General features: G+C 53.5%; 1 protein-coding gene across 1 annotated transcript in view; it reads left to right on the forward strand.

The window, feature by feature from the left end:
• CASZ1 (castor zinc finger 1) overlaps nucleotides 1-23224 on the forward strand; it is a 98167-nt gene that overhangs the window by 66703 nt on the left and 8240 nt on the right. Inside the window, 12 exon segments of the mRNA XM_078145681.1 lie at nucleotides 2688-2860; nucleotides 3053-3311; nucleotides 3314-3893; nucleotides 7943-8093; nucleotides 8680-8743; nucleotides 10148-10302; nucleotides 12201-12323; nucleotides 14318-14671; nucleotides 16591-16789; nucleotides 18306-18477; nucleotides 20670-20818; nucleotides 21044-21185. Of these exon segments, the coding sequence (XP_078001807.1) occupies nucleotides 2688-2860; nucleotides 3053-3311; nucleotides 3314-3893; nucleotides 7943-8093; nucleotides 8680-8743; nucleotides 10148-10302; nucleotides 12201-12323; nucleotides 14318-14671; nucleotides 16591-16789; nucleotides 18306-18477; nucleotides 20670-20818; nucleotides 21044-21185 (2521 nt within the window).

Here is a 23224-nt window from a genome sequence, read left to right on the forward strand (position 1 = left end):
CACACAGCTAGTAAGTTGCAGAGGCCATTCTGATTCAGCCAGCCTCTTAAGCCCCATAGAGAGAAGGGACCTTCCGGCCGGCCCAAGCCCCTTACTGGCTCCCTGCCTCTGGGCCCAGAATAGCCCATCTTCCTTCTCCCCTGGGCCCAAGGCCTCCCAGCCCAGCTGTTCCTGGACAGGTGTGGGGCCAAGAGCCTGGGTGCTCCAGGGAGATGCTGCCTGGGCAGCAGCGTTGGGCCAGGCCTGGGCGGGGCCTTCCCCATGCCCCTTACTTGGTGCGGATGAAATTCAGTTAGCTGTTTATACAGATGGACATTTTTCAGGCTTTAACACCAAGAGCAGCGTTGCAAATAATTCCCGAGGAGTTTTTGTTTAATTCTTTGTTTTAATGCCTTTCAGAGTCTGGGCTTTTTCAAGGTGTCAGGTCCAAAGAGAGTTCCTTTTGCCTGCAAATAGCGGCAGAATCTTTGTTCTTTTTTTTTTTTTCTTTTCTGGGTATTTGTCAGGGGGGTTGTTATGGTCTGCTTGAGTCAACCTGGGCTGCAGACAGAGGGGGGCTCGGCTGTCCGGACTCTGAGATGGTGCAGACATTGGCATGACCCAAGTCTTGAGGGTGATTTCAAATTCCACCAGTTTTTGACTCAATATGGCAAGGTTTGCCCGTCTTACCCAGGCTGGTGGGAGGAGGGCCCTCAGCCTTGGGGGAGGCCAGTACCTCCCACCAGCCCTGCCTCTGGCCTCCTCATGACAGCACCAGGGGTATGCTCAGCCCATGCCCACCACCTGAGGGCCCTTCCCATCAGCCACAGGTGCGTTTCTTGGAATCTGGGACCCTGTTCTGAGATACCCCAAGGGCAAGTTGGCAGTGGGGCATTCTTCCCAGGCAATGCATGAGCATGGAGTCATTCACTGAGGCTACACACCCACTCCCCAAAGCCCCTAGATCTATGCAGAGAGCATTGACTAGAGTTAGAGAACACAGGTTCAGATCCCGCCTTTGGCACTTCACTGTCTGTGTGACCTTGGACGAGTCTCTCTGGGCCTCAGTTTCCTCATCTGTCCAGTGAGGGAATTAAAAGTCCCTTCCAGCTCTGTGATCCTCTAAATGGGCCAGCCAGTGTTCAAAGGTGACTTTTAACCTCAGCTTTTGATTTGGGGTGTTGCTGTCTGGGCAGTGGTCAGAAGGTCACCTTCCTTTGCTGTGCCTTGGTTTCCCCCTTTATAAAGGATTGGATTCAGTGGGCTTCCACATTCCCTTCCAGATGGAGCCCTGCGATTGGAATGGGGTTTTACTTTAATGGCCTAATGTAGGAGGATGGGATTGATGCACCCTCACTCAAGGTCAGGAGCCAGAGTCAGAGCATCCCAGTAGGTCCTGAGGAGGAAAGGAGGAAGCTTCCCTTCTGTACTCCCAGGAAGCTTCAGAGCCCCCAGCCTTGCCTTGCGGGGGTCCATGCCCTGGCCCAAGGGTAGTGTGAGCTGATCAGGGCCTTACATAACCAGGAACAGGAATCTGAAGGATTCTTCTTCTCTAAGACTAAGAAAATGGCAGTCAGGGTGCACGGATGCTCTCCAGACTAGAAGCCATAACTAGGACAGGGCCACTAGGACTTTGCCTAAGGGGCTGGATTTAAAGGGTGCCCATAGTACTTGTAGGCCTAGAAACAATAGAGCCCCTAGTTAGTAAGAATAGTTAAAATAGAAAGCTGGGAGATGATGGGTCACAGTGAACCATTCCTCTGCCTCATCCTGCTCCCCACACCCATGACTCCTGGGTCTCTGATTGATTTCCTTGCCCCTGGCCTCTCCATTCCCCCCATTCATGCTCTCCACAGCTAACCGACCGGTCTCCCTAAAGCCATGCCACTTACCTGCTCTAGAAATGGCAATAAATTGCACCTTGAATAAGAGGGGACCTCCCTTGTTTAGCATTTCAAGCCTTTAGACACCATCAGGCTCCCACCTCCCTTTCCAGATTGATTTCCCTCTGTCTTCACGCATCCTGCATTCCCGTCCCACTGGCCTCTGGGACTGTTCTCTGTCCATGACTTTCCAGTCTCTGGGTCTTTGCACAGACTCTCTCCTTTGTCAAAACCCCTCTCCCTTCTCCCCTCCTCCCCTGGGAATTCCAGCCCTTAGCACAGTGCCTGGCATGTAATAGGTGCTTAATCACTGTTGATTACTGATCAGTTTCCTTCAAGACTCAGCTCCTCAAGGCCTTTTCTGATTCCCCCAGTGTTTAGTGCCACCCTGCCAACTGCCTCCTACAGTAGTCAGCCCTGGCTCCCAGTTAGTAGAATTCCCACCTCCTAGCATTCCTTTGTATTTGTTCATATGTATCTTTGCAGTCTTCTGGCTAGACTCCCCTCGATAAAGTCTACAATTCAACTGCGACTTGGTCCTCTCACATCTCCCGACTCCACACCTTTGCACTGGCTGTCCCCCTTGCCTGGAATGCCCTCCCTCCTCACCTCTGCTTCCTGGCTTTCCTGGATTCCTTCAAGACCCAGCTCAAATCCCACCTTCTGTGGGCAGCCTTTCTCCCATCTCTGTACTTGGCTAGGCCCTCCTCCCCTCTAAGATTACCTCTCATCTTCTCAGTATGTATCTTGCCCAAGGCCCCATGCTTGCTTCCCCACGGCCTCCCATGGTCTTCCTGATCTCTGTTTGTCTTCCTTCTCGGGCAGGTGGGCTGCAACAAGGTCTACACGAGCACCTCCGACGTCATGACCCACGAGAACTTCCACAAAAAGAATACTCAGCTCATCAACGATGGCTTCCAGCGCTTCCGGGCCACTGAGGACTGTGGCACTGTGGACTGCCAGTTTTACGGGCAGAAAACCACTCACTTCCATTGCAGGTGAGAGGGAGGGGCATGGAGGGATGCTGGGTGCGGCCAGGCTGCAAATGATCAGTCTTGACCCAGGGAGTGAGGAGGGGTCAGGCCGGCTCCCCGGACTGGGTCTCCTCCTGACGCACAAGCCCCGGGGCCCCGTTCAGGGGGTGCCTCTCGGACCCTCTCCCCTAACCATCCGCCCCCGCCCCTCCCCAGGCGCCCCGGGTGCACGTTCACGTTCAAGAACAAGTGTGACATCGAGAAGCACAAAAGCTACCACATCAAGGACGACGCGTACGCCAAGGACGGCTTTAAGAAGTTCTACAAGTACGAGGAGTGCAAGTACGAGGGCTGCGTGTACAGCAAGGCCACCAACCACTTCCACTGCATCCGCGCCGGCTGCGGCTTCACCTTCACCTCCACCAGCCAGATGACGTCGCACAAGCGCAAGCACGAGCGCCGCCACATCCGCTCGGCGCGGGGGTGCTGGGGCTGCCGGCCGCGCTGCTGGGCTCCAAGGACACCGAGCTCGAGGAGTCCAGCAACGACGACCTCGTCGACTTCTCGGCCATGAGCAGCAAGAACTCGAGCCTGAGCGCGTCGCCCACCAGCCAGCAGTCGGCCGCGTCCCTGGCGGCGCCCGGCGATGCCCCGCCGCCCCCCGCCGCGGCCAAGCCGCCAGGCGGCAAGATGTCCGGCCTGCTCCAGCAGGCCCTGCCCAGCAACATCCCGCTGGCCCTGGCGCTCTCCAACTCGGCCATGCCGGCCGCGGGGCCCTTCTTCCCCATCCTGCCCGGACGCGTGAGCACCCCGCTGCCCGTGGGCGCGCCCAGCCTGATGGGCGCCCTGTCCTCCGGGGCCGCGGCCGGGGCTCCGGACACCCCCACGCCGGCCGGTTCCGGGCCCGGCGACTCTGCCCCGGCTGCCTCCACGTCGTCCCCGGCCCCCGCCGCCTCCATCATGGAGAGGATCTCCGCCAGCAAGGGCCTCATCTCCCCCATGATGGCCAGGCTGGCCGCGGCAGCCCTCAAGCCCTCGACGACGGCTTTCGAGCCGGGTGAGTGGGTAGGATTGGGGCGGGGCAGGCAGGGGTGGAGTTTTTGAGGTGGGGAAGGAAGTCTTAGTTAGCCAAGCTTGGCTGTGGGGTCTGCAGCTTCTCAGACTTCGCACCTTCCTGGGCCTCAGTTTCCTCATGTGTAAAATGAGAGACTGGGGCTAGATGCCTGCTGAGGTCCCTTCTAGATGGGTGCTTAGCGCAGTGCCTGGCACGTAGTAGGTGCTTAAACAGTGCTTACAGATTCTAGAGCCAGAGCTAAGAGTCCACGAGCCCGGGAAGGTCCTTGAAGAATCGGTTCTCCAGGACTCTGGCCAAAGGACTGTAGGCTTGGGGGAAAGGGTGGGACTTAGGGGGGAGGTCTGTAAACCGCTGTCTGGCCCTTCCCACTATGCCCTCCTTCCCCCCCACCAACCCTGTCTCATCTACCCTCCGAGGAGCTCGACCTGCCACCTTCTCTCTGGTTCACTTTTCTCACCTGCTGCATCTATACCATCTCATTCATGCATGCATTCATGCATGCATTCATTCATTCATAGGGCATTTATTAAGTGTGCAGTGGTGTCCCCTCGAAGACTTGGCTGTGGCCAGACTAGACCCCACCCCTACACCCTCAGAGTTATTGTTCTCCTAATCTATTCCCTTCACCCCACCCCTTCATTTCCTCCCACCATCTTCCCTCCTAATGTTCTCAGGACCCGTGTAGCCGAGAACAGTTCAATCTGGGCCCTGCGCCAAGCCCTAACCTCTCCCCAAGACCCCACGTGAAACCCCCACGAGGGACGACAAGCCCTCATGCCTGCCTCCCAGGTTGTTCCATGTGGAATTTGGGACAAGATCACCTAAACAGAGAGGTGGGGGGAGGGCAGTGGAAAGTCAGAGACTCCTGGGTTCCAACAAGAGACAACCTCCCTGGGCCTGTTTCTTATCTATAAAAGGAGGGTGTTGGGCCACGTTCAAATCTGTGATCCATCTTTTGAGTACATTGGCAGGGTTAGGTGGGGCCAGGGGGCCTGATGTAGAGGGACAGGGTATGAATACCTAAGTCCCAGAAGGGTGAGGGGTGCTGGGAGCATCAATTAGCTAATTGCCTACCAGGTCTTTCCCTGAGAGCCTCGGTTCTCCAAGGATTCCTTTCCTGCAGGTTTCCCAGGGTTAGGGGAGATCCCAAACCATATTAGCTGTTTGACCTCAGGGAGATTCCATTCCTTATCAGAATAAATTTAAACCAGAAATCAGAGGCCAGGCTTCTCAGTGCTTTGATCCTGAAATAAGGCTCACTCTCCCAACCCAAGTATTAGAAAAGATGGGGGAAGGGGGGTTAAAAGGAAGAAAGCCAACATTAAGCTAGAGGCTAAGAGACTTTTTCATCATTAACGGGTTCTCTAGCTGTTCCCTTACCCTGGTGGGACCTGAAGAAACTGGGGTTTTGAGGTTCTGTTAAAAAAAAAAAAAGGAAAGAGGTTAGGGACATTGGCATTAGAGTGAAGACCAGGGGTCAGAAACAGAAATAGGGGGCAAGATGTCCTCTCTTCCTTCTTCCTGGGGGTATCCTTGCTGTCACCCCAGTGTGATGGAGGGAGGAAGGTCTGGGAAGGCACCTTGAGGGGAGGTCAGAACCTCAGTTGATTGGCTTTTTTCCATCTGTATTTTTTGAGGTCCAAACCAGGATTGCTGGGTGGAAACTCTTTCCATCAATCTAAGAGCATTGTTGGAGGATGCTGAATGAATGAATGAATGAGCCTTTATTAAGCACCTACTAGGTACCAGGCACTGATCCAGGAGACACAACACACACAGACGAGGCTCTTCTTGAGCTTACATTGCAGTAAGAAGCCAGGACACGTTTAGGGGATCAGTAGCCAGGGAGGGAACTCTTGTTCTGGGGAGTCACTGAAAATGTGAGTGACTTGCCCAAGGTCACACAGCTCGTATGTGTCAAAGCCAGGACTCGTCCCCCAATCTTCTTGACTCTCAGGCCAGCTCTCTTTCCTCTCTTCTCTCTAATATTTCATTTTTTCTCCCATTTTCCCCATGGATTTGGCCTGTCTTTTCTGCTCAGTCTTTTTCCCCCTCTCCTTCCCCCTCTCTCCTTTTGCATTTCCCTCTTTCCTTCCATTCAGAGAGGAGAGGAGATCCTGCTGAGCTGGTCTTGGTAACTAGGTGACCGCTGCCCTCCAGAAAGGTAGACCCTTTCCTCCCCCCCAACCACAGCCTCCCTGGGGCATGGAACTGGCTGTGACTGAGGTCCCCGAGTGAAGGAGGACCTGAGGTTCCAGGGCTGATCCCTTCTCCACTGGGCTCCTCATTCCATCCAAGCCAACACGTTTTTATTACGTACCTACTGTGTGCATGGCACTGTTCTAAGCAGGGGATGGGAGGGGGTTACACAAAGAAAATACAAATTAGCCCCCATCCTCGAAGACTCAAATCTCCCTTTCGCTTGTTTTCCTGACCCTGGCCTCTTTTGGGGAGCTGCCAAAGGCATTTGTAGAGCAGGGCCTGGGTCCTTCTCATCGCCTGGGTTTGGATTCCCTCCTGGCCTCAGGCTTCCATAGGCGGGCAGGACCATTCCACTCATACAGAGTGGCCAGAAGCCCAGAAGGCATCGTGGGGCAGTGAATAGCATCCTGGACTTGCACTCAGGGAGACCCGGGCTCCGATCCTGCCTCGGATACTTAACTAGCTGTGTGACCTTAAACAAGTCTCTCTAGGCCTCAGTTTCTATCCCTGTAAATCGAAGGGGGTGGGCTGGATGGCCTCTGAGGCCCCTTCTAGCTCTACAGCGGTGGTCCTGGGTCTCCACTCACTCGCCCAGCCCCGGCAAAGCCTCAGACAGGGAGCTGTGCCTCAGAGAGAGACCCATGGGCAGAACTGCTCTCCGCACAGACCCTAGCCCCTTCCCCTAGGCCAGACACCCAAACTTTCCAACACTTAGTTTCATTAGTTTAAAAAAAAAAATCTCCTTTCACCCAAATAGAAAGGTCACCGAGGGTACCATTTTCCTTTATTTTTTAATAAAATGCCACTAGCTGTCTGTGAAACAGCCAGTCCGTCAGCTGTAGTGCCTCGGGGTAAATTAATATTTTAGTCACTTGGGGATTGTGGAAGGAAGCTCAGTGGACATGTTTCTGTCAGCAACTTTTCTCTCTGTCCTTTCTTCTCTTCTACCTCCTTTGTTATCTTCTGCCCCCCCCACCTCTGGCCCCTCTTGGAGCCCCCCAAATCAGCCTCGGGGGCCCATTCATCCTCCTCCCTCAGGCCGTAGCCTCATGGCCCCCTCACCCGGGCAGCCAGATGGGAGAGAGAGGTCACGCAGTTTGAACCAATCTGATTGGCTGTCAGGTTCGATAGCCCTGACACAGCAGACGTTCTTCCTGGGCATGCCCAGTGGTATGCGGAGCCCGGTCACCACAGCAACGAGGAGCTGGGGATGGAGAAGGGGGCTTGCCTGGCAGTCTCGATGTACCGCTCTGACTCAACATTAACAGAGACTTTAATAAATGCTCAGGCGACGTCCCCGCAAATTCCTTGTGACAGTTGGTGGAGAAAATGAAGTGGGGTGGGCTCCCTTCCTCCCCCCACCCACCCACCAGGCCCTGGCTCTCCCCTTCCCTTGCCAGGCTACCACCCTTCTCCTCCAGGAGGCCCCCTGAGCCCAGACAACTTTTGACATAATTTTGCAATAATTATCACTTGAAGAATTGCCATGCTGGGGTGAGAGTCACAAGTAATCACGTCAGAGGGGGAGAAACGCTGACCAGCAGCCAGGCCTCCTGGCTGGCCTACCATCCATCCATCCATCCATCCATCCCATCCATCCATCCCTCCCTCCCTCCAGGGCTGATGGCTGCAGAGGGGGTGGGGGAGCCCTCTCCCACTTCCTTCCCTGGCAGTGCCCCCTCCTTCTTGCCCTCTGGCTATTTGCTTGGCCTCTTGGGAAGGGCACTGCCTTTCAATGGGTACCCTACCCCTTCCTTTAACACACATACGTACATCCCTTTCTCCCCTACCCTGGTTCTGTAACCCTTCGTGTCTCCCCTCTGCCACAGGGAATGGGCAGCAGCAGCAGATCCCTCCTGGACGGTTCCCCCCAACCCAGGTGAAGCAGGACCCTGGCGAGAACCCCTCGACTTCCTCCTCCTCAGGTTCCCAGGAGACCTTGCAGGACCGCAGTCTGGACCTCAGTGTGAAGGAACACGGGTGAGCTTGGGGGAGCAGGGCCTGAGCCCCTCGAAGAGCTAGGAAGGCCCTTCTTCAGAGGGCGTCCTTAGAAAGCACATTCACCTGCAGCCCCCAAGACACCAATGTCCACTGTCCTCCCAGTACACGTTCAGGCATCTAAACCACGGTCCCCACACACACCCAGCCCCAAGATACCAAGTAAGTGACTCTGCTGAAGGCCTCATGCCTTGAACGAGTGAGTTAGTCCTACTGTAAAATGACGGGGCTGGACCAGGTGGTCTCTGAAATCCCTTCCAGTTCTCAGCGACTTCCAAGGACATGATCCTCCTCTACCACGCGGGAGCCCAGAAGGAGAATCCTGGGCTGGGTACTTCATGAGCCAGGCTAAAATGTACTTGTGCTAGAAGTAGCTAGAGAGCGACCGGCCAGGCTGCTTGTGACTTCTCCAAGAAGCCCTTGGCTTGTCAGGGGGTGTCATCCTTCCTCCCCTGGCAGATGCATTAGGCGCTGGGGAGAGAGCCCTGAGGGGAATTAATCTCTGGGTTCCTGGGTTCCCAGTCCCCGTACACATCTTAACTGAAGCCCATTGGTTTGTGTGTTCCAGCAATGAATCAAATAGCCACGTAGTCGCAGCAAATTCATCTCTTTTATCCTCGCTTATGAATAAGGTAAGGGCCATCCATCACACGCCTTCCATCCCCCCACCCACAGAAATTAAAGCTGGGTGAGGAGGGGTGGGGGGATGTGTTTGTTTTTTAATGTTTTGCCTCTAATAAGATGAGTTTGTACCATTTAAATTGTGAGACCATTTTTCATCGGGTATAATTTCAAAGCCACTGCTTACAAATTAATTTAATGAACTGGCTGAAGAAATATATCCCAGCCTCTGACACCTTTTTTCCCTCTTCCCTTCAGATGGAGGACTCCAAAAGCTTCTCCAACTTCTTTCTTTATCAGTTATTAATGTTATTTATTCATTTTATGTGTTTTTGTTTGTTGTTTTGTGAGGTTTTTAAGTGGGGGGGCTGGAGATCAAAGTGGGAGCAAAGCATCAATTTTCACTTTTCGGGGTGTGAGTAATGGTATCAGGATGCCTCCTGGGTAGGACACTCCGGAATATTTATTTTAAATAATGCAGGGTCTTTTTAAATTATACATCACCTCAAATATATTTCTCCCCCCCCAATATGATAAATTTGACTCTGGCGAGATTAATTTGGTTACTGTACACAACCGCATTAGCGAGCCGAGACGCTGCTGGGCTTGGGCCGCGTGTTATCATCTGGCTGCGTGATGGGCGCTAGAGGTTTGTCCTTCTGGTGTCCCTGAAGCTCTCTCTCATCATCACCAGCACCGGCCAGGCCAGGGGATTGGTGTGAGAGCCCGGCTCTTTTCTCTCCTTTACCCTTCTTTGGCCAGCGGTTCCCCGGCTCTCTACTCCCTCTTTTGGATTCCGCCTCTGAGCCTCCTGGCTCTGAGCGGGTCGAACCTTCTCGCCCTCTCCCCTTTCCCCATTCCCTCCTTTCCTCCTCCTTATAAGCCTGTCTTCGGCTCCCTCTACGAGGCTCCCCTCCCTCTTCACTCATCTTTTGTGTGCCTTCTCTTGTTCTAAAGGAATTCGTAGGGGTTCCCCCTCCACCAGTCTCCCCCTCCTCCTTCTCCTCTCGCATTTCTTTTGAAAACCTTCTGGCAGGAAAATAGCCCGGGAGCCAACAAGTCTGGGGGAAGAGGGGATGGAGTCACAGCCTGGACTTGAGTGATGCCTCCTAACAGCATGGGGTTTGATGGGGAAGGACCACTGATGGGGCTTTTGAATATCCATAGGTCTGGTGCTGACCCACCGAAGGTCGCTGCCGGCCCCGTCCATTGGAGGAGGAGGAGGGCTGGGTGATGTCTCACGCAGCGTTGAGTTCAGCGGCCCCCCTCCCCAGTCCCACTCCCGCTTGGTTCTCATCCCAAAACAAAAGCTAGGGGTAGGAGAGACTCCCAGAAGCACCCCCTGTTCCTCTGTGCACTGTATCCTCGGGTCTTCGGTTCCCCTCCCTCCTATCCTGTCTCTTTCTCCTTTGCAGATGTCCCAAGGCAACCCCAGCCTCGGAAGCCTGCTGAGCATCAAGACTGAGGCAGAAGGGGGCGCCACTGGAGAATCCTCTCCGTACCTGGGAAAGGCTGTGAAGAGCCTGGTTCAGGAGAAGTTGTCCGAGCCCTGGAAGGCATACCTGCGCAGGTATGGGAGGAGGGGAGATGGAGGACAGAGAGGCGACGTCATGGGTCAGCAGAGCAGACTCGTTAGCAAAGTAGTGAAAAGTAGCTTTGTGGCGTAGATGGAGGTCAGAGCCGCTTGGCACCATTTCCTGCAGTTTGTCTGCCTCGGGTAGCAAGGGACCATGTGGCCCAGCCGATAAAGCGCTAGACATGGAGTCCAGATAACCCCAGTTCAAATGCTGACTCCAACACTTACTAGCTATGTGGCCCTGGACAAGTCACTTCCCCTCAGAATCAGCCTCAGTTTCCTCATCTGCAAAATAAAAGCACCTCTTTTGGAATAGTACTGTAGAGAGGATTGAACGAGATAATCTGTGTAAAACCTTACAGCATTCTACAGCACCAGCTAGTATTGTTGCCGCTTCCATTGTCATGCATTGAGCCGGGGGCCCCACTGGAAAAACCGAGGGAGGCAGTGTTCCTGGGGTCTCTGGGGAAGATATTCCTCAAGGGAAGAGGAGCAAGTGGGCAGATTGCAACTCAGACACCATTGCACCCACTACCTGGGTCCAGAGCCTGTCTTCCTTCTGCCGAGCCTGCCGTCATGAGACTGAGAAGCCCTGCCAGTTCAGTTCTACGTCAGGCATTTAGAGAGCTCCTGCTGTATGCCAGCCTTGTGTTAGACACTAAAATAAACTGACCCTGCCTTCAAGGAGCCTGTATTCTACCCGAAGAATAAGGGGAATAGGGAAGGGAATATGTGTGTATATGTGTATATTTATGTGTATAGGTGTGTGCACGTATTCCATATGACGCTCATATATGTGCATACACACACCGACACACATGTATACACATTGATATGTGTACATGTATATACACATGTATTATATGTGAATGGATGTAGTACACATACATTTATGTGTGTGTGCATAGACCTGTATTGTGATGCATGCATATATACATATGTGCACCTATGTGTATAGCTATGGTGTGTATGCGTGCATGTGCACACACACGTGTGTGTCGGCTAGACGTGCACACATGCATGTGTGCATGCATATGTGCGCATACACACACACACATCACCTGTTATGGCCGGGAACTATGCTAAGCACCTCACAAATATCTCATTCAATCCTCACAGCACCATAGTGAGGGAGCTGCTGTTATTGTTCCCATGTTACAGTTGAGGAAACTGAGGTAGACAGAGGTGAAATGATTTCCTTAGGATCACACAGCTAGTAAATATTTGAGGCTGGATTTGAACTCAGGTCTTCCTGACTCCAGGCCCAGCGCTCTATCTGCTCTTCTGCCTAGCTAGAAAACTAGAAAAACAGCTTCAAGGATTAGTCCGAGAAAAATGGTCCTTGGGTACACTTGAACCACCCATATTTTCATTCATAAACAAGGAAGCAAGCATCTATTAAGCACCGACTGTATGCAAAGCACCATACAAGATACCAGAGGTATCAAAAGGGAATTGTCCCTGTCCTCCAGACACTTACATTCTACTGAGGAGAAATAACATATAAGCCGATAAGAAGAGGCAACTCATGTACAAAGTCATTACAGCAAGGCATCATGGGATAGGATGGGGAAGACAGACCTCACAGTTAAGACCTGGGATGAGTCCAGCCTTTGGTTACCTCTCAACTGGTGACACTGAGGACTTGACCTCTTAGTGGACCCGAGACTCTCTTAGGCTCATGAGTCTGCGCTGACGGAGGGAGTTTTCCGCCAGGAGTCCCCTACAATCTCAGTACCATAGTACAAAGTATTATGAGGGGATGGAGGGCGGGGCCCTAGAGGCCTAGTGTGCCAGCTGCTTGGGCCTAGAGACGGCCCTGGCCAAGGTTTCTTCCCAGGATCTCAGGCAGAGCTTCAGGCTCTAACCTTGAGTCTCCCTGTCTTGGCCAGGTTCGGCACCAAGGATTTCTGCGATGCCCAATGTGACTTCTTGCACAAAGTTCATTTCCACTGCGTGGTAGAAGAGTGTGGCGCCCTGTTCAGCACCCTGGACGGGGCCATCAAACATGCCAAGTGAGTGTGGAGCTCTGGTGACCCTCAAGTCCTGTGGGGCCCCCGGTTCCCCCTCCCCCACAATCCTTGTGAAACAGAGAATGGCTGAGGCCAGCCCTTGACGAGAAGTCCCGTTGAATGTGTTGGGTCCCACTGAAAGGCAGTCCATCTATAGTGCAGTCTGTCCTCTATTTGTCCACCTTCCTGACCTGCATGAGAATGAGTGAGTGAGGTGTGGTCATTGTCAGGCACCTCGGAGTCCTGCAAGGCTCGAGGGGAGTGCAAAGCATCCTCTTCTCCAGCTCGTAGTCTCTCTAGAGCACGGTCTGGCCTTCCTTCTCTAGGCCCACCTAGCCATATCTATGTGCCCCATATCATATCCCCAAACCCTGGCGTCAGCCAGGAAGCCCAGTGTCTGTCTCCATCAGGGAAAAGGGGAAAGCCAAGCTGGAAAGGTTGTATTTAGACTCCTGCAAGCTAATACCGTGCAAGTACACTCACTGTCAGAAAATGGTCCATCTTTAGGGCAACAGATGGGGCCAGCCTAAGCTTGATTTAGGGCATCAAATACTGTGAAAATAATATTTTAATTATATTTGCTGACTTAGAGATTTAATTAAATTCATTTCTGAATTTATTGCAGTTTAAAAAAATTCCAGTGATGCTATTTTATCCACTTACTGGACTTATTGAATAAGTTTTTTTGTTATGGATAAACTGATAATATTGAAAAAATAACAATAAAATTTATATTTTTTTAATGAGACCTTCATTTTGGAATTTACCCCTTTCTGTCTTTCTCTACCCCCAACAGCCATCCCTTGTAACAAAATGAAAAAAGAAAGAGGAGGGGGGCGAAAGCTTTTGAGGAAAACCAAGTCACAAATCAGCTGAGTCTGATAGCATATGCAGTACTCCACATCCATAGTCCCCCACTTCAGCATTGAAAGGGGTGCATCACCTTTTGGGGGACAACCTTGGTCATTCTATTAATTTATCTTTTTTTTACTTTTAAAAAAAGTCATCACTGGCTTTTAAGCCCTGAATCAAGCTGTCATGTCAACTTTTGGGAGAGTCTAGTTTCCCGGTTTGCCAATGGCAAATTTGAATTTATTACTCCTTTTATCCAATCAGTATTTATTGCCCAGTGGGCATTTGTTCATCACAGCCTGCTGAATCCTAGAACATAGTAACCCCAGAGAGGCTTTGGGAGGCTAGTCCTAACTACCTCTCTGCCTCAGAATCACTTCTGCCCCCAAGACAAGGAAGAGGCCTTGCTGAAGAAGGCCCAATGCAAGAATGCCCAGATTTTAGAATCCTCCGCCACCCCCTGCAAAGTCTGACCAGTCCCAGGCCTGAACACAGGGCAAGTTGGGAACAAATCCAAGAACCAGGCCATTTGCCCTCTAATTGGGCAGTGAACAGAGCAGGACCTAGAGTCAGGAAGACCTGAGGCATCCTCCCTGTCTCTCTCAGCCTTAGTTTTCTCAAATGTAAAATGGGGCTAATAAGAGCTCCTGTTTCCAAAAATGTTGTGAAAATCAAATGAGTTAAGCTATGTCAATGTGAAGATTATTATGGTTTCACCTGGGCCATCCCAGAAAAACCTGATGCCCTCTATGGTGCCATGAGCTGGGTAGCTCAGGGAGCCCCAAGGTGGGGCAGGGAGAGAACAGCAGGGGGACCCCTCCTCTCTGTCCTTCAGATAGGGCTCCATGACAGCCGACGGGTGGTGGTCTTAGTGGGGGAGCAGGACATCGCAGGCCCACACTTGGAGGAGAAGCAGGGCTCCAGGACAAAGCAGAAAGAAGCCTGGGTTTGGAGGCAGCATCCAGCACTCCCTCAGTATGTGATTGTGGGCAGGCCCTATTTGTGCCTCAGTTTCCTCCTCTGTCTAGCGGTGGGAAAGGGGTCCCAGGATCCTAGCTCTGGAGCTCCAGCCTAGTGCATTGCAGCTTTACAGCCCCTCCCAGCTCCCAGTCTTCTCACCTGAGCAGCCCCTTCTCTGTTTCTAGCTTCCACTTCCGAACAGAGGGAGGAGGAGCGGTAAAAGGAAACACGGAAGCCTCCTTCCCAAACACAGCGGCTGAGACCAAGCCTTCGCTGGCCCCGTCTTCACCTCCAGCACCCTCTGTCACCACTGTGGCAGCGGCAGTGACCACTTCCAGCCTGGAGGTGCCCACTGCCAGCCCAGCCACTATGCCCTCTGCCCCGACCCTCCTCGCCTGGAAGCAGCTGGCTTCCACCATCCCTCAGATGCCTCAGATTCCGTCATCGGTGCCGGGGATGGCTGCTTCGCCCTTGGCCACGACTTCTCTAGAAAACGCCAAGCCCCAAGTCAAACCTGGATTCCTCCAGTTCCAGGAGAAGTGAGTCCTTCGGATGAATGGGGAGGGGTAGCCAGGTGGTCCCGGTCCCCCCCGAGACCCCCAAGGTTTCCCCTTCAGTCTGTGCTCGGGCTTCGCCATGGGCTAGTCAGTCAAGGTTTTTCCCTTGCAAAGATGCTGCTGCTAACACCCTGACCTCCTGTTTCAGCTTCCCATCGGAAGCAGGACTCCTGTACCGGGGTGGTTTGGGGGAGGGGGCGGGCTTGCCCTGCACGGGTCCTCATGCTCGAGCCTAGCTGGGGCCTGTTCCTGGTGCCTTGGACAGATTTGGGCTGGAAGCAGCAGGAATCCAAGATATTGTGGTGCTGAGAGGCTTCTGTCTCTGCCCAGCAGGGAGGATTTCAATCCCCCTTTGCAGGAATCTCTCACTCCCTGGGCCACAGTTTCCTTCTCTGTTCAGGGGGTGGGTTGGACTAGAAGGCCTCTGGCGTCCTTTCCAGCCCTAGGAAACTGGGAGCCTCTACTGCCCCAGCCCATGTGATAGGACTAGTTTCTCTGGCCCCTTGAAGCCATGGGACTCAGTTTCCCCAACAGCCAGGCTTTCTTGGAGGGGGCAGGTGCAGGGAGTGGGGCCCTACTGTTACCTTCTACAGGTTGGCTCAGGGCCTTGGGGGAGGGGCTGGAACTGGGGGGTCGGGGGAGGGGCCCTCTTCCTGGGCAGTGGTGGCGGCAAGAAGGGTGACTGTATTTGGACCTCTGCACCGCAGCTTCCTGTTCTCAATAAAACTAATAAATTGGAAGTAAACACGTACCACCTGCGTTAAAGCTGTCCTCCCTCTCTGAGAGCCCCCTGGGAGTTGGGTCTGCAGCAAGAAACTAGGGCAGTCACCCTTCCCTTCAACCCCATGGTAGTTTCCAAAATGTCCCTCAGTCTTGGATGGAAATCCCACCCACTCAGCTGTCTTTCCAGAAGCCAGTAGCACACTGGGAAGAGTCCTGTACTTGGGAACATAGGACCTGAGTTCAAATCTTGGCCTTCCCACTTACCACCTCTCTGGGCCTCAGTTTCCCCATCCATAAAGTGAAGGAGTTTCAGGTGACCTCTGAGGTCCTTTCTAGCTCTATTACCTGGGATCCATTAGAAAGCCTCAGCTTTGATCTGTCAGAAGAGAAAGCTGGCACCTCCCTGGATTTCACCAGTCATTCACACCCCTCCCAGACCCCAGAACTCGCCCTTTTATGGGACACAGCTGCTTGGGGAGTGTGTTCCCAAGACCACAAGATGGTAGTAGAAGGAAGGTGGGGGAGGATGGGTGCAAGGCTCCCAACAACCCAACAGAGGTCATGGGGTGACAAGGTTGCACTGGGGAGGGGGATTTACGTGAGGTGGTGGGACCATCTTCGGTGGGCAGACACCAACAGTAAACCTTTGCAAGGGTCCAGAAGCCAAACAGATATCTCCCGGGTCCACCTGTACGTGGAGGAGCTCCCGGGAACAGCCCTGCCCCTCCAGCTGTGCTCAGCCAGTCAGATGTAGGGCAATGCCCACACAGTGCCAACTAGGCCCTCAGTGGCATCCCGCCAAGGATTGGCGGGGCCCTAGCCCTGATTTTCATACCCGGGAAACTGACTGCAGTCGTCCCTATCTCTAAACCCCAGGTGTGGTCCGTGGAGGCTCTGTGTCCCAGCATGCAACGCTCTGGGCACCCCTCAGTGTGCTCAGCGGGCCCTGCTCCGTGCCACGTTTGAATCATGATAGGGCCAGGCATGCCAGGACATGGAGCTGGCACCTCCCTGGGAAGCATGAGGGTGGCCCTGGGGGGCAGCCCCAGTTGTGGCTGTGGGATGTAGACACCTGCCCCTCTCCTTCCACCTGGGGAGCCAGCCTCGGGAACCCCAAACAGCTTGGGGGTGGAGCCCCAAGGACGGCAGTGACCCTGTGGGTTGTCACTCTGTTCCAGTGACCCCTGCCTCGCGAATGACTGCAAATACGCCAACAAGTTCCACTTCCACTGTCTCTTTGGAAACTGCAAGTACGTCTGTAAGACCTCCGGCAAGGCCGAATCACACTGCCTGGACCACATCAACCCCAGCAACAACCTGGTGAATGTGCGCGACCAGTTTGCTTACTATTCGCTACAGTGTCTCTGTCCGAATCAGGTAAGACCACTGGCCCCGGGGAGTGGGCTGAGGGAGTCCGGGGGGGGGGCAGCCAAGGGAGGCGTGGTGAGACCTCAAACGGTGCAAGCCAGGCAAACGTGCATTTACTGAGTGCCTATTGTATACAAGGCCCTATATGCCAGGCTAGATGCTGGGGATGCAAAGACAGAAAAGGAGAAACAGCTTCTGCCCTCAAGAGACTTACAGCCTGCAGGGAGGGGTGCTGGGAGACAATTTGTAACCTGGGACTTCTTGACCGGGGGAGTCTATAAACTTTTTTTTGTTTTTAATATTTTAATAACTATTTTAATATATTTTTGTGATCCTGTGTATTTCATTTTATGTTTTAAAATACGTGATTCTGGGAAGGGGCCCATGGGCTTCACCAGATGCCAGGAGGGTCCAGGACCCAAAAAAGGTTAAGAACTCCTGATGAAGACATATGAGAAAATATGAGATAGTTTGAGGAAAGAAAGAGCATTAACAAGCAGAAGTAGGATGGGGAAGGGAGGGGGGCAGTCAGGAAAGGCTTCCTGTAGGAGGTGGTCCCAAGCTGAGATTTGAAGGAAGCCAAGGATCTTCAGATGTGGAGGTGAGGAGGGAGAGCCTTCCAGGCACAAGGGGCAGTCTGCGCTGGCCATCAGTATATCATCTTCCCAAAGAAAGATGGCAGAGGAGCCCTTTCTTGCATCGTCTCAAATGGGCTCTAAGATCCTTAGATGGGAAGAGATATCAGCGGCCAGTCAGTCAACCCCTCTCCCCCCTTCATCGACTAACATGTGATGGAGTCATAGACTTAGCCCTACTGCAGACCTTAGACGACATCTTGTTCAAGTCACCCATTTCACATATGAGAAAACTGAGTCCCCAGAGGAAGGGCTACAGTTTGACCAGAATTCCAAACCAGCTCCTCTGACCCCAAAACCCAGTTAGGACACATTCCTCTCTGTCTAGCCATTGCCTTCCAACACTGGTACTAGCCCGTATACCTCATTCACTCCCCATGTGCCATGTTAAGAATCAGGAGTTGAGACGATGGGGAGATGCATGTTGAAAGTTCTCACCTTTTTGGTTGAACCAAAGCATGCAGAAAAGAGAGAGGCTCTTTGGGGTCCTCACTCAGTTAACCAGCATTTATGTGCCAGGCACACTGTGCAAGGCTCTGGAAATACAAAGACAAGTGAAGCAGTCCATGTCAGAGCAGTGACATTCCAGCATGTGCCGTAAAAGGGTTGCTGGGTTAGAATTCTGACTGTGTTGCTTGTGATCTGTGTGACCTTAGGCTAATCACTAAGCCTGTCTGGGCCTCAGTTTCCTCATCTTTAAAATAAGGGGGTTGGATTAGATGACCCCAAAGGTCCGTGTGATCTGTAAATGTGCCTCTTTGGCCAACAGGGGCAATGTGGCCTAGTGGGAATGGCCCACTGGACATGGCTTCACGTCCCACCTCTACGCTTGAATGGCTATCATCTCATAGCTCTGAGCCCCCTCCCTCTCTCTGCTCCCTCCCCCACAGCACTGTGAGTTCAGGATGCGAGGCCACTACCATTGCCTCCGGCCCGGCTGCTACTTCGTGACCAACATTACAACCAAGTTGCCCTGGCATATAAAGAAACATGAGAAGGCCGAGCGCCGGGCAGCTAACGGGTTCAAGTATTTCACCAAGCGCGAGGAGTGTGGGAGGCTAGGTAACTCATGGGCCTGTCAAGGGTGTCTTCCGGCCCCTTTGGGGTGGGGTATCAGCCTTAGAACCTGGTGTCTGCGTCTTGGAGGCCTCCTTGGCTTTTGTCCCTGTCTTGACCAAGTCCCATCAAGGTTAGGCTCTCGAAATCACCTGGTTTCATCCACTTTGGGTTTTTTGGGTTTTTTCTCCCTGAAGAACTTTATTTTTAGCATCCTTTTTTTTTTTAATTGAATTCCAAATTCTCTGCCCATCCATTGAGAAGGCAAGCAATATATCCCCTTGTTTCATCCACTTTGAATTTGAGGTTTGGTTAGGGATGCCAGCAAAAAGCAGAGCCCCTAGGGGTCTTTGGTCATGGGCCATAATGGGCATGCACGGCTCCCGAGGAAGCCTGCTCAAGGCTCAGTCGATGACTCCAGTGGTCATTCTGTCTCTGCCAAGCTGTGGCAGATGCCTCTGGATGAAATCCTGCTTCTTGAAGCCAGGAGCTCAGAAAGGGGAGCCTTCTGGGCCTTGGGGTCCCTTCATTGATATTTGCAGTTCTGATCTTGGGCCTCAGTTTCCTCATCTGTAAAAGGAGGAGGCTGAGTTAGCCTCTGGAGTCCCTTCCAGTTTAAGTCATAAAGATCATGCTTCTCCGATCTAACAAACCCAGATGACCATCTGATTCCCCCTCTCGTCCCCCATTTCTACAGAGGAGGAAACTGAGGCCAAGAGAGGAAGAAGGACTCGCCTCTGGGCCCACAGGATAGGGAGCACCTTGGAGTTTGGTGATTCTGGGGGATGTCAAAGGAACCACTGAGAGTACCCTTGCTTCTCTAGGAGATGGTGTAGAATGGTACCCAGGGGTAATGATACTGAAGAGAGCAGACGGAGAAGGCAAGCAGCCGCTCCCTCCTGGCACCCTGGGCAGTATGGGAGTGGAAGGGAGATGGCTGGAGGGAGCCCATGGCTCTGTACCCGGGAAGCCAACGTAGAAACCCCAGGCAGAGAGCCTTGGTTGAAAGAGCAGTGCCCAGGAGGCTTTCCCCCTCCCTCTTGTTGTAGGGAAGGTTGTCCTGGGGGCCAGGGATTCCGGTCAGAGGCCCTGACTTAAAGAGGCATTGTCCCCCTTCCTGGCTGCTCCAAGGCCGAAGGAGAGAAACACTCAAAAAGGCAACTTTGGGAAAAGGGAGCGCTTCTCTCCCCCCACCCCCAACTGCCACCATCCCCACTTGTGAAGACTTCCTGCTGGGGATGTGGCTCGTAACCATGGCAACAGATGTCAACACGCAATGGCCAGCAGGCCCCATACCTAGGCTCGGTTTACAAGTGTCAGGATTTCCCGAGTATTTACTCAACTTTGGGTGTTTCAGGTGCTAGCAGAGGCCAAACAAAGCCCCTCCATGATACCCAACACCCAGCCTGGGCCCGCTGCCATGGCAACAGGCAAGCCTTCACCTGCCCTCCACCGACACTGTTTCCATCGAGCCTTCTCTGTTTGTTCTTAATTCCAAAGAACGGCACAAGCGGATGGGGAAGGAGGGAGGGGCGTGCAGCCGTCTAAACAAACAGAGTCTGGCGGAGAGACAGGCTCCCTCCCCGGGAAGTCTGGGAGCAGGTGGTGGGGCTCGGGGAGATGGCTCCTTTGAGGGGAGCGGCTCCCGTCACTGTCAGCGGCCTTCGTGCCCCTGGCCCTCCATGACTGATTGTGTTGGGACTGGAGATGACAATGGTTTTTGTTAGATCACAGACTTCAGAGGAGAAAGGGACTAGAGAAGCCATCTAGGCCATAGACGAGGAACAGGCCCACGGAGCTGGAATCTGAAGCCAGGATCTCTTGTCCCAAATCTAGTGTCCTTCCCATTGGACCCCTGTGGGCCCATTAGAAATGCTTACTACTGCTTCCCTTCTGAGGTCGGAGTGGGGGGTTGGGGAGCGCCCTTGGGGTGACCCACTTTCACAGGCCAGCTAAGCTGGAGGTCTGGCCTGGAGCGCCCCCCCCACCTCAGCGGGCTCTGGACCCCTTGGCCAAGGCTCACAGCTCTGGGGTGGGTGGGATAGCACCCTTGGAGTGAACTGCTCATGCCTCCTCCCAGGTCCCAGAGGCCAGCTAAGCTGGAGCCCTGGCCTGGAGCGCCCCCCGCCCCACCTCAGTGGGCTCTGGACCCCTTGGCCAAGGCTCACAGCCCTCGGGTGGGTGGGGTGTGTTCGCAGGCTGCAAGTACAACCAGGTCAACAGTCATTTCCACTGTATCCGCGAAGGCTGCCAGTTTTCCTTCTTGCTCAAACACCAGATGACATCCCACGCCCGGAAGCACATGCGGAGGATGCTGGGGAAGAACTTTGACCGAGTTCCCACTCAGGTAAGCAGAGGGAAGGCAGACTGAGCTGAGGCAGGCCCCTCCTCCCCCACTCTGGTGCTGGGGCCATGCTTCGTGTCGAAAGGACGCGCCACCCCCCCCCCCGGGAGCCAACGTCCTCCCTCTCCTTTCCAGGTGATGGGACACCCCGCGAGGAAGGAAAGCCTCTGCCATGTGGGCAGCATGGCCCCCAGCCTAGCTTCATCAGGGACCCCCGCTTCATTTCAGGGACCTCCAAGCCTGATGGACACCGAGACGGACGAGTACATGGATTACACGGGCTGCAGCCCCGGGGCGCTCTCCTCCGAGTCCTCCAACATGGACCGAAGCTGCTCCAGCACCCCGGTGGGCAATGAGAGCACCTCCGCAGGTGAGTGGACATTCCCGGAGAGCCGCCTCCGGGCCCGAGGCCTGCAGCCTGTGCCCAGAGCGCAGGCCCTCCTGGTCCTCCTGCAGCCACCGCGTGCTCCAGCCCCGTTCTCCCCACCCCACCCCACTCCGATTCCCTCTATCCTGAGACAGAAGGAAGGTTCTCGCTGCTTTCAGTGTTACACAGTTAGAAGGGATTTTGGCGGGGAGAAAGGGGCTCATCTCGTCCAGTCCCTTAACTTTACAGGTGGGGAAGCCGAGGCCCAGAGAGCCTAAGCTTGAGAGCTGGAAGGCACCTTAGGAGTCATCTAGTCTCCCCCCCCCCCCGATTTAACAAATAAGGAGACTAAGGCCCAGAGAGATTAGTGATTTACCCAAGTAACAAGTGGCAGATTGAGGATTTGAACTCTGATCTTCTCATCCTAAATCCTGTGCTCTTTAAACTGAGGGTCAAAAAAAAACAAACCCAGGAAGGAGACACAGAAAATGAGGCAGCCAGTCAGCCAGGGCCCCCATCATTCAGGCAAACAGGTTATGGTACATAAGCAGTGGCCTTCAGCGGCTCTCCTCTCAAGCAGTCACACAGGGTCCGCCACCTCTCCCATTCCACGTGTGGACTGCACGCACCACTATCTGATGTCCAGCCTCCCTGGGCCTCCTTGTGACCCGTGGCCACCCTCTTCGCCATCTGCCAGACTCTCTAAACACGGAGTTTCATTTTTCCACTTCTGGAAGAGGGAATCTATGCCTTCCCTTGACCACAAACCACGTGGAGCGCAGCATGAAAGTCCAACCTGTCCACTGGCCTGAGCTGAGACCAGTAGGGAGGGCAGGAATTTGCACCGGCCCTGGGAGCAGGCTTCCAGCCTTGGCCCACAGAGGAAGAGGAAAGCTGAGATGGGACTGTGAATCAGACCACCTTCCTTACTCCTGATGAGAAAAATGGGAAACCCTCCTCCCTACCTCCCAGCCATCTCCCATGACTCCCCCCAGCAGATGGAGGTCAAAGCCGCCCTTCTTTAGGGCCTATGGGCATCACCCATAGGTTCACAGACCCAAAGCCAGAAGAGGCTTGGAAGCCATTGAGCGAAGACCCCCCCTCTTATGAATCAGAAAACTGAGGTGAAAGATGTCATGTGAATCCAAGGTCACTCAGCTTTATTCCTAAAGGACTAAATTTTCTAGGGGAAGAAACTGAGGCAAAGAAGTTAAGTAAGTCAACTTCATAGACTTTAAGCGATCACCTAGGCCACTTTATGAATAAGGAAAACTGAGGCAAAGAGGGGGTGGGGTGAAGCAACTTGCCCACAGGGAGTCAGGGTCTGAGGCAGGCTTCAAACCCAGGGGTCACGCTGGCTCCAGATCCGTTGCCCAGTCTACGACACTACTGTGCCACTTTCTTACTTCTCTTTCTTGTCCGGGGTTCTTCATCTGGGTTCTTGTGGACAGATTTCACAGGAGTCCATGAACTTGGATGGGAGGGGGAACCTATTTTGGTAAATTTATTTCAGTAGCATTGGTTTTCTTTGCAATCATTTGTATTTTATGTTATGCATTTAACAACGTTCTTCTGAGAAGGGGTCCCTGCCTTAGGAAGTAGGGGTTCCAGGGAGCCAGTGCCCCGGGCTGCAGAGTGTCAGGGTCCAGGCCAGGAGGGCCCTGAGTCTGTTTCAGTATTCAGCGGACCGCAGGGGACCTGACCCGAGCCCGCTGGCCCGCAGCCAGGACTTGAGCCCCTTCCCCCTCTCCCTCCTCCTGCCTCCCCTCCCCTCCTGTCCCCTGCCTTCCATCTCCTCTCCATCACAGCTCCGTTTTTTACCTCTGAACACATTTTCTCCATTTTCATCATACTTGCTTCTGCCGTTGGGTTTCTCATTTGGGTTCTTTTGTTTGTGTTTGTTTGTCCGTCCTTTGTTTCGGTTCCGTTTGGTTCTGTTTTGTTTTTTTTTTCTGTTTTTCTTTTTTTGTTTTTGTTTTTGTTTTTTTTTCTGCTCTTCTCCGCCCTCTCCAGGCTGCCTGGCTGCTGCCGCTCCTGCTGCC

Source organism: Phascolarctos cinereus, unplaced genomic scaffold (assembly GCF_003287225.1).
Source record: "Phascolarctos cinereus isolate Bilbo 61053 unplaced genomic scaffold, phaCin_HiC Scaffold_726;HRSCAF=1367, whole genome shotgun sequence".
Lineage (NCBI taxonomy): Eukaryota > Metazoa > Chordata > Mammalia > Diprotodontia > Phascolarctidae > Phascolarctos > Phascolarctos cinereus.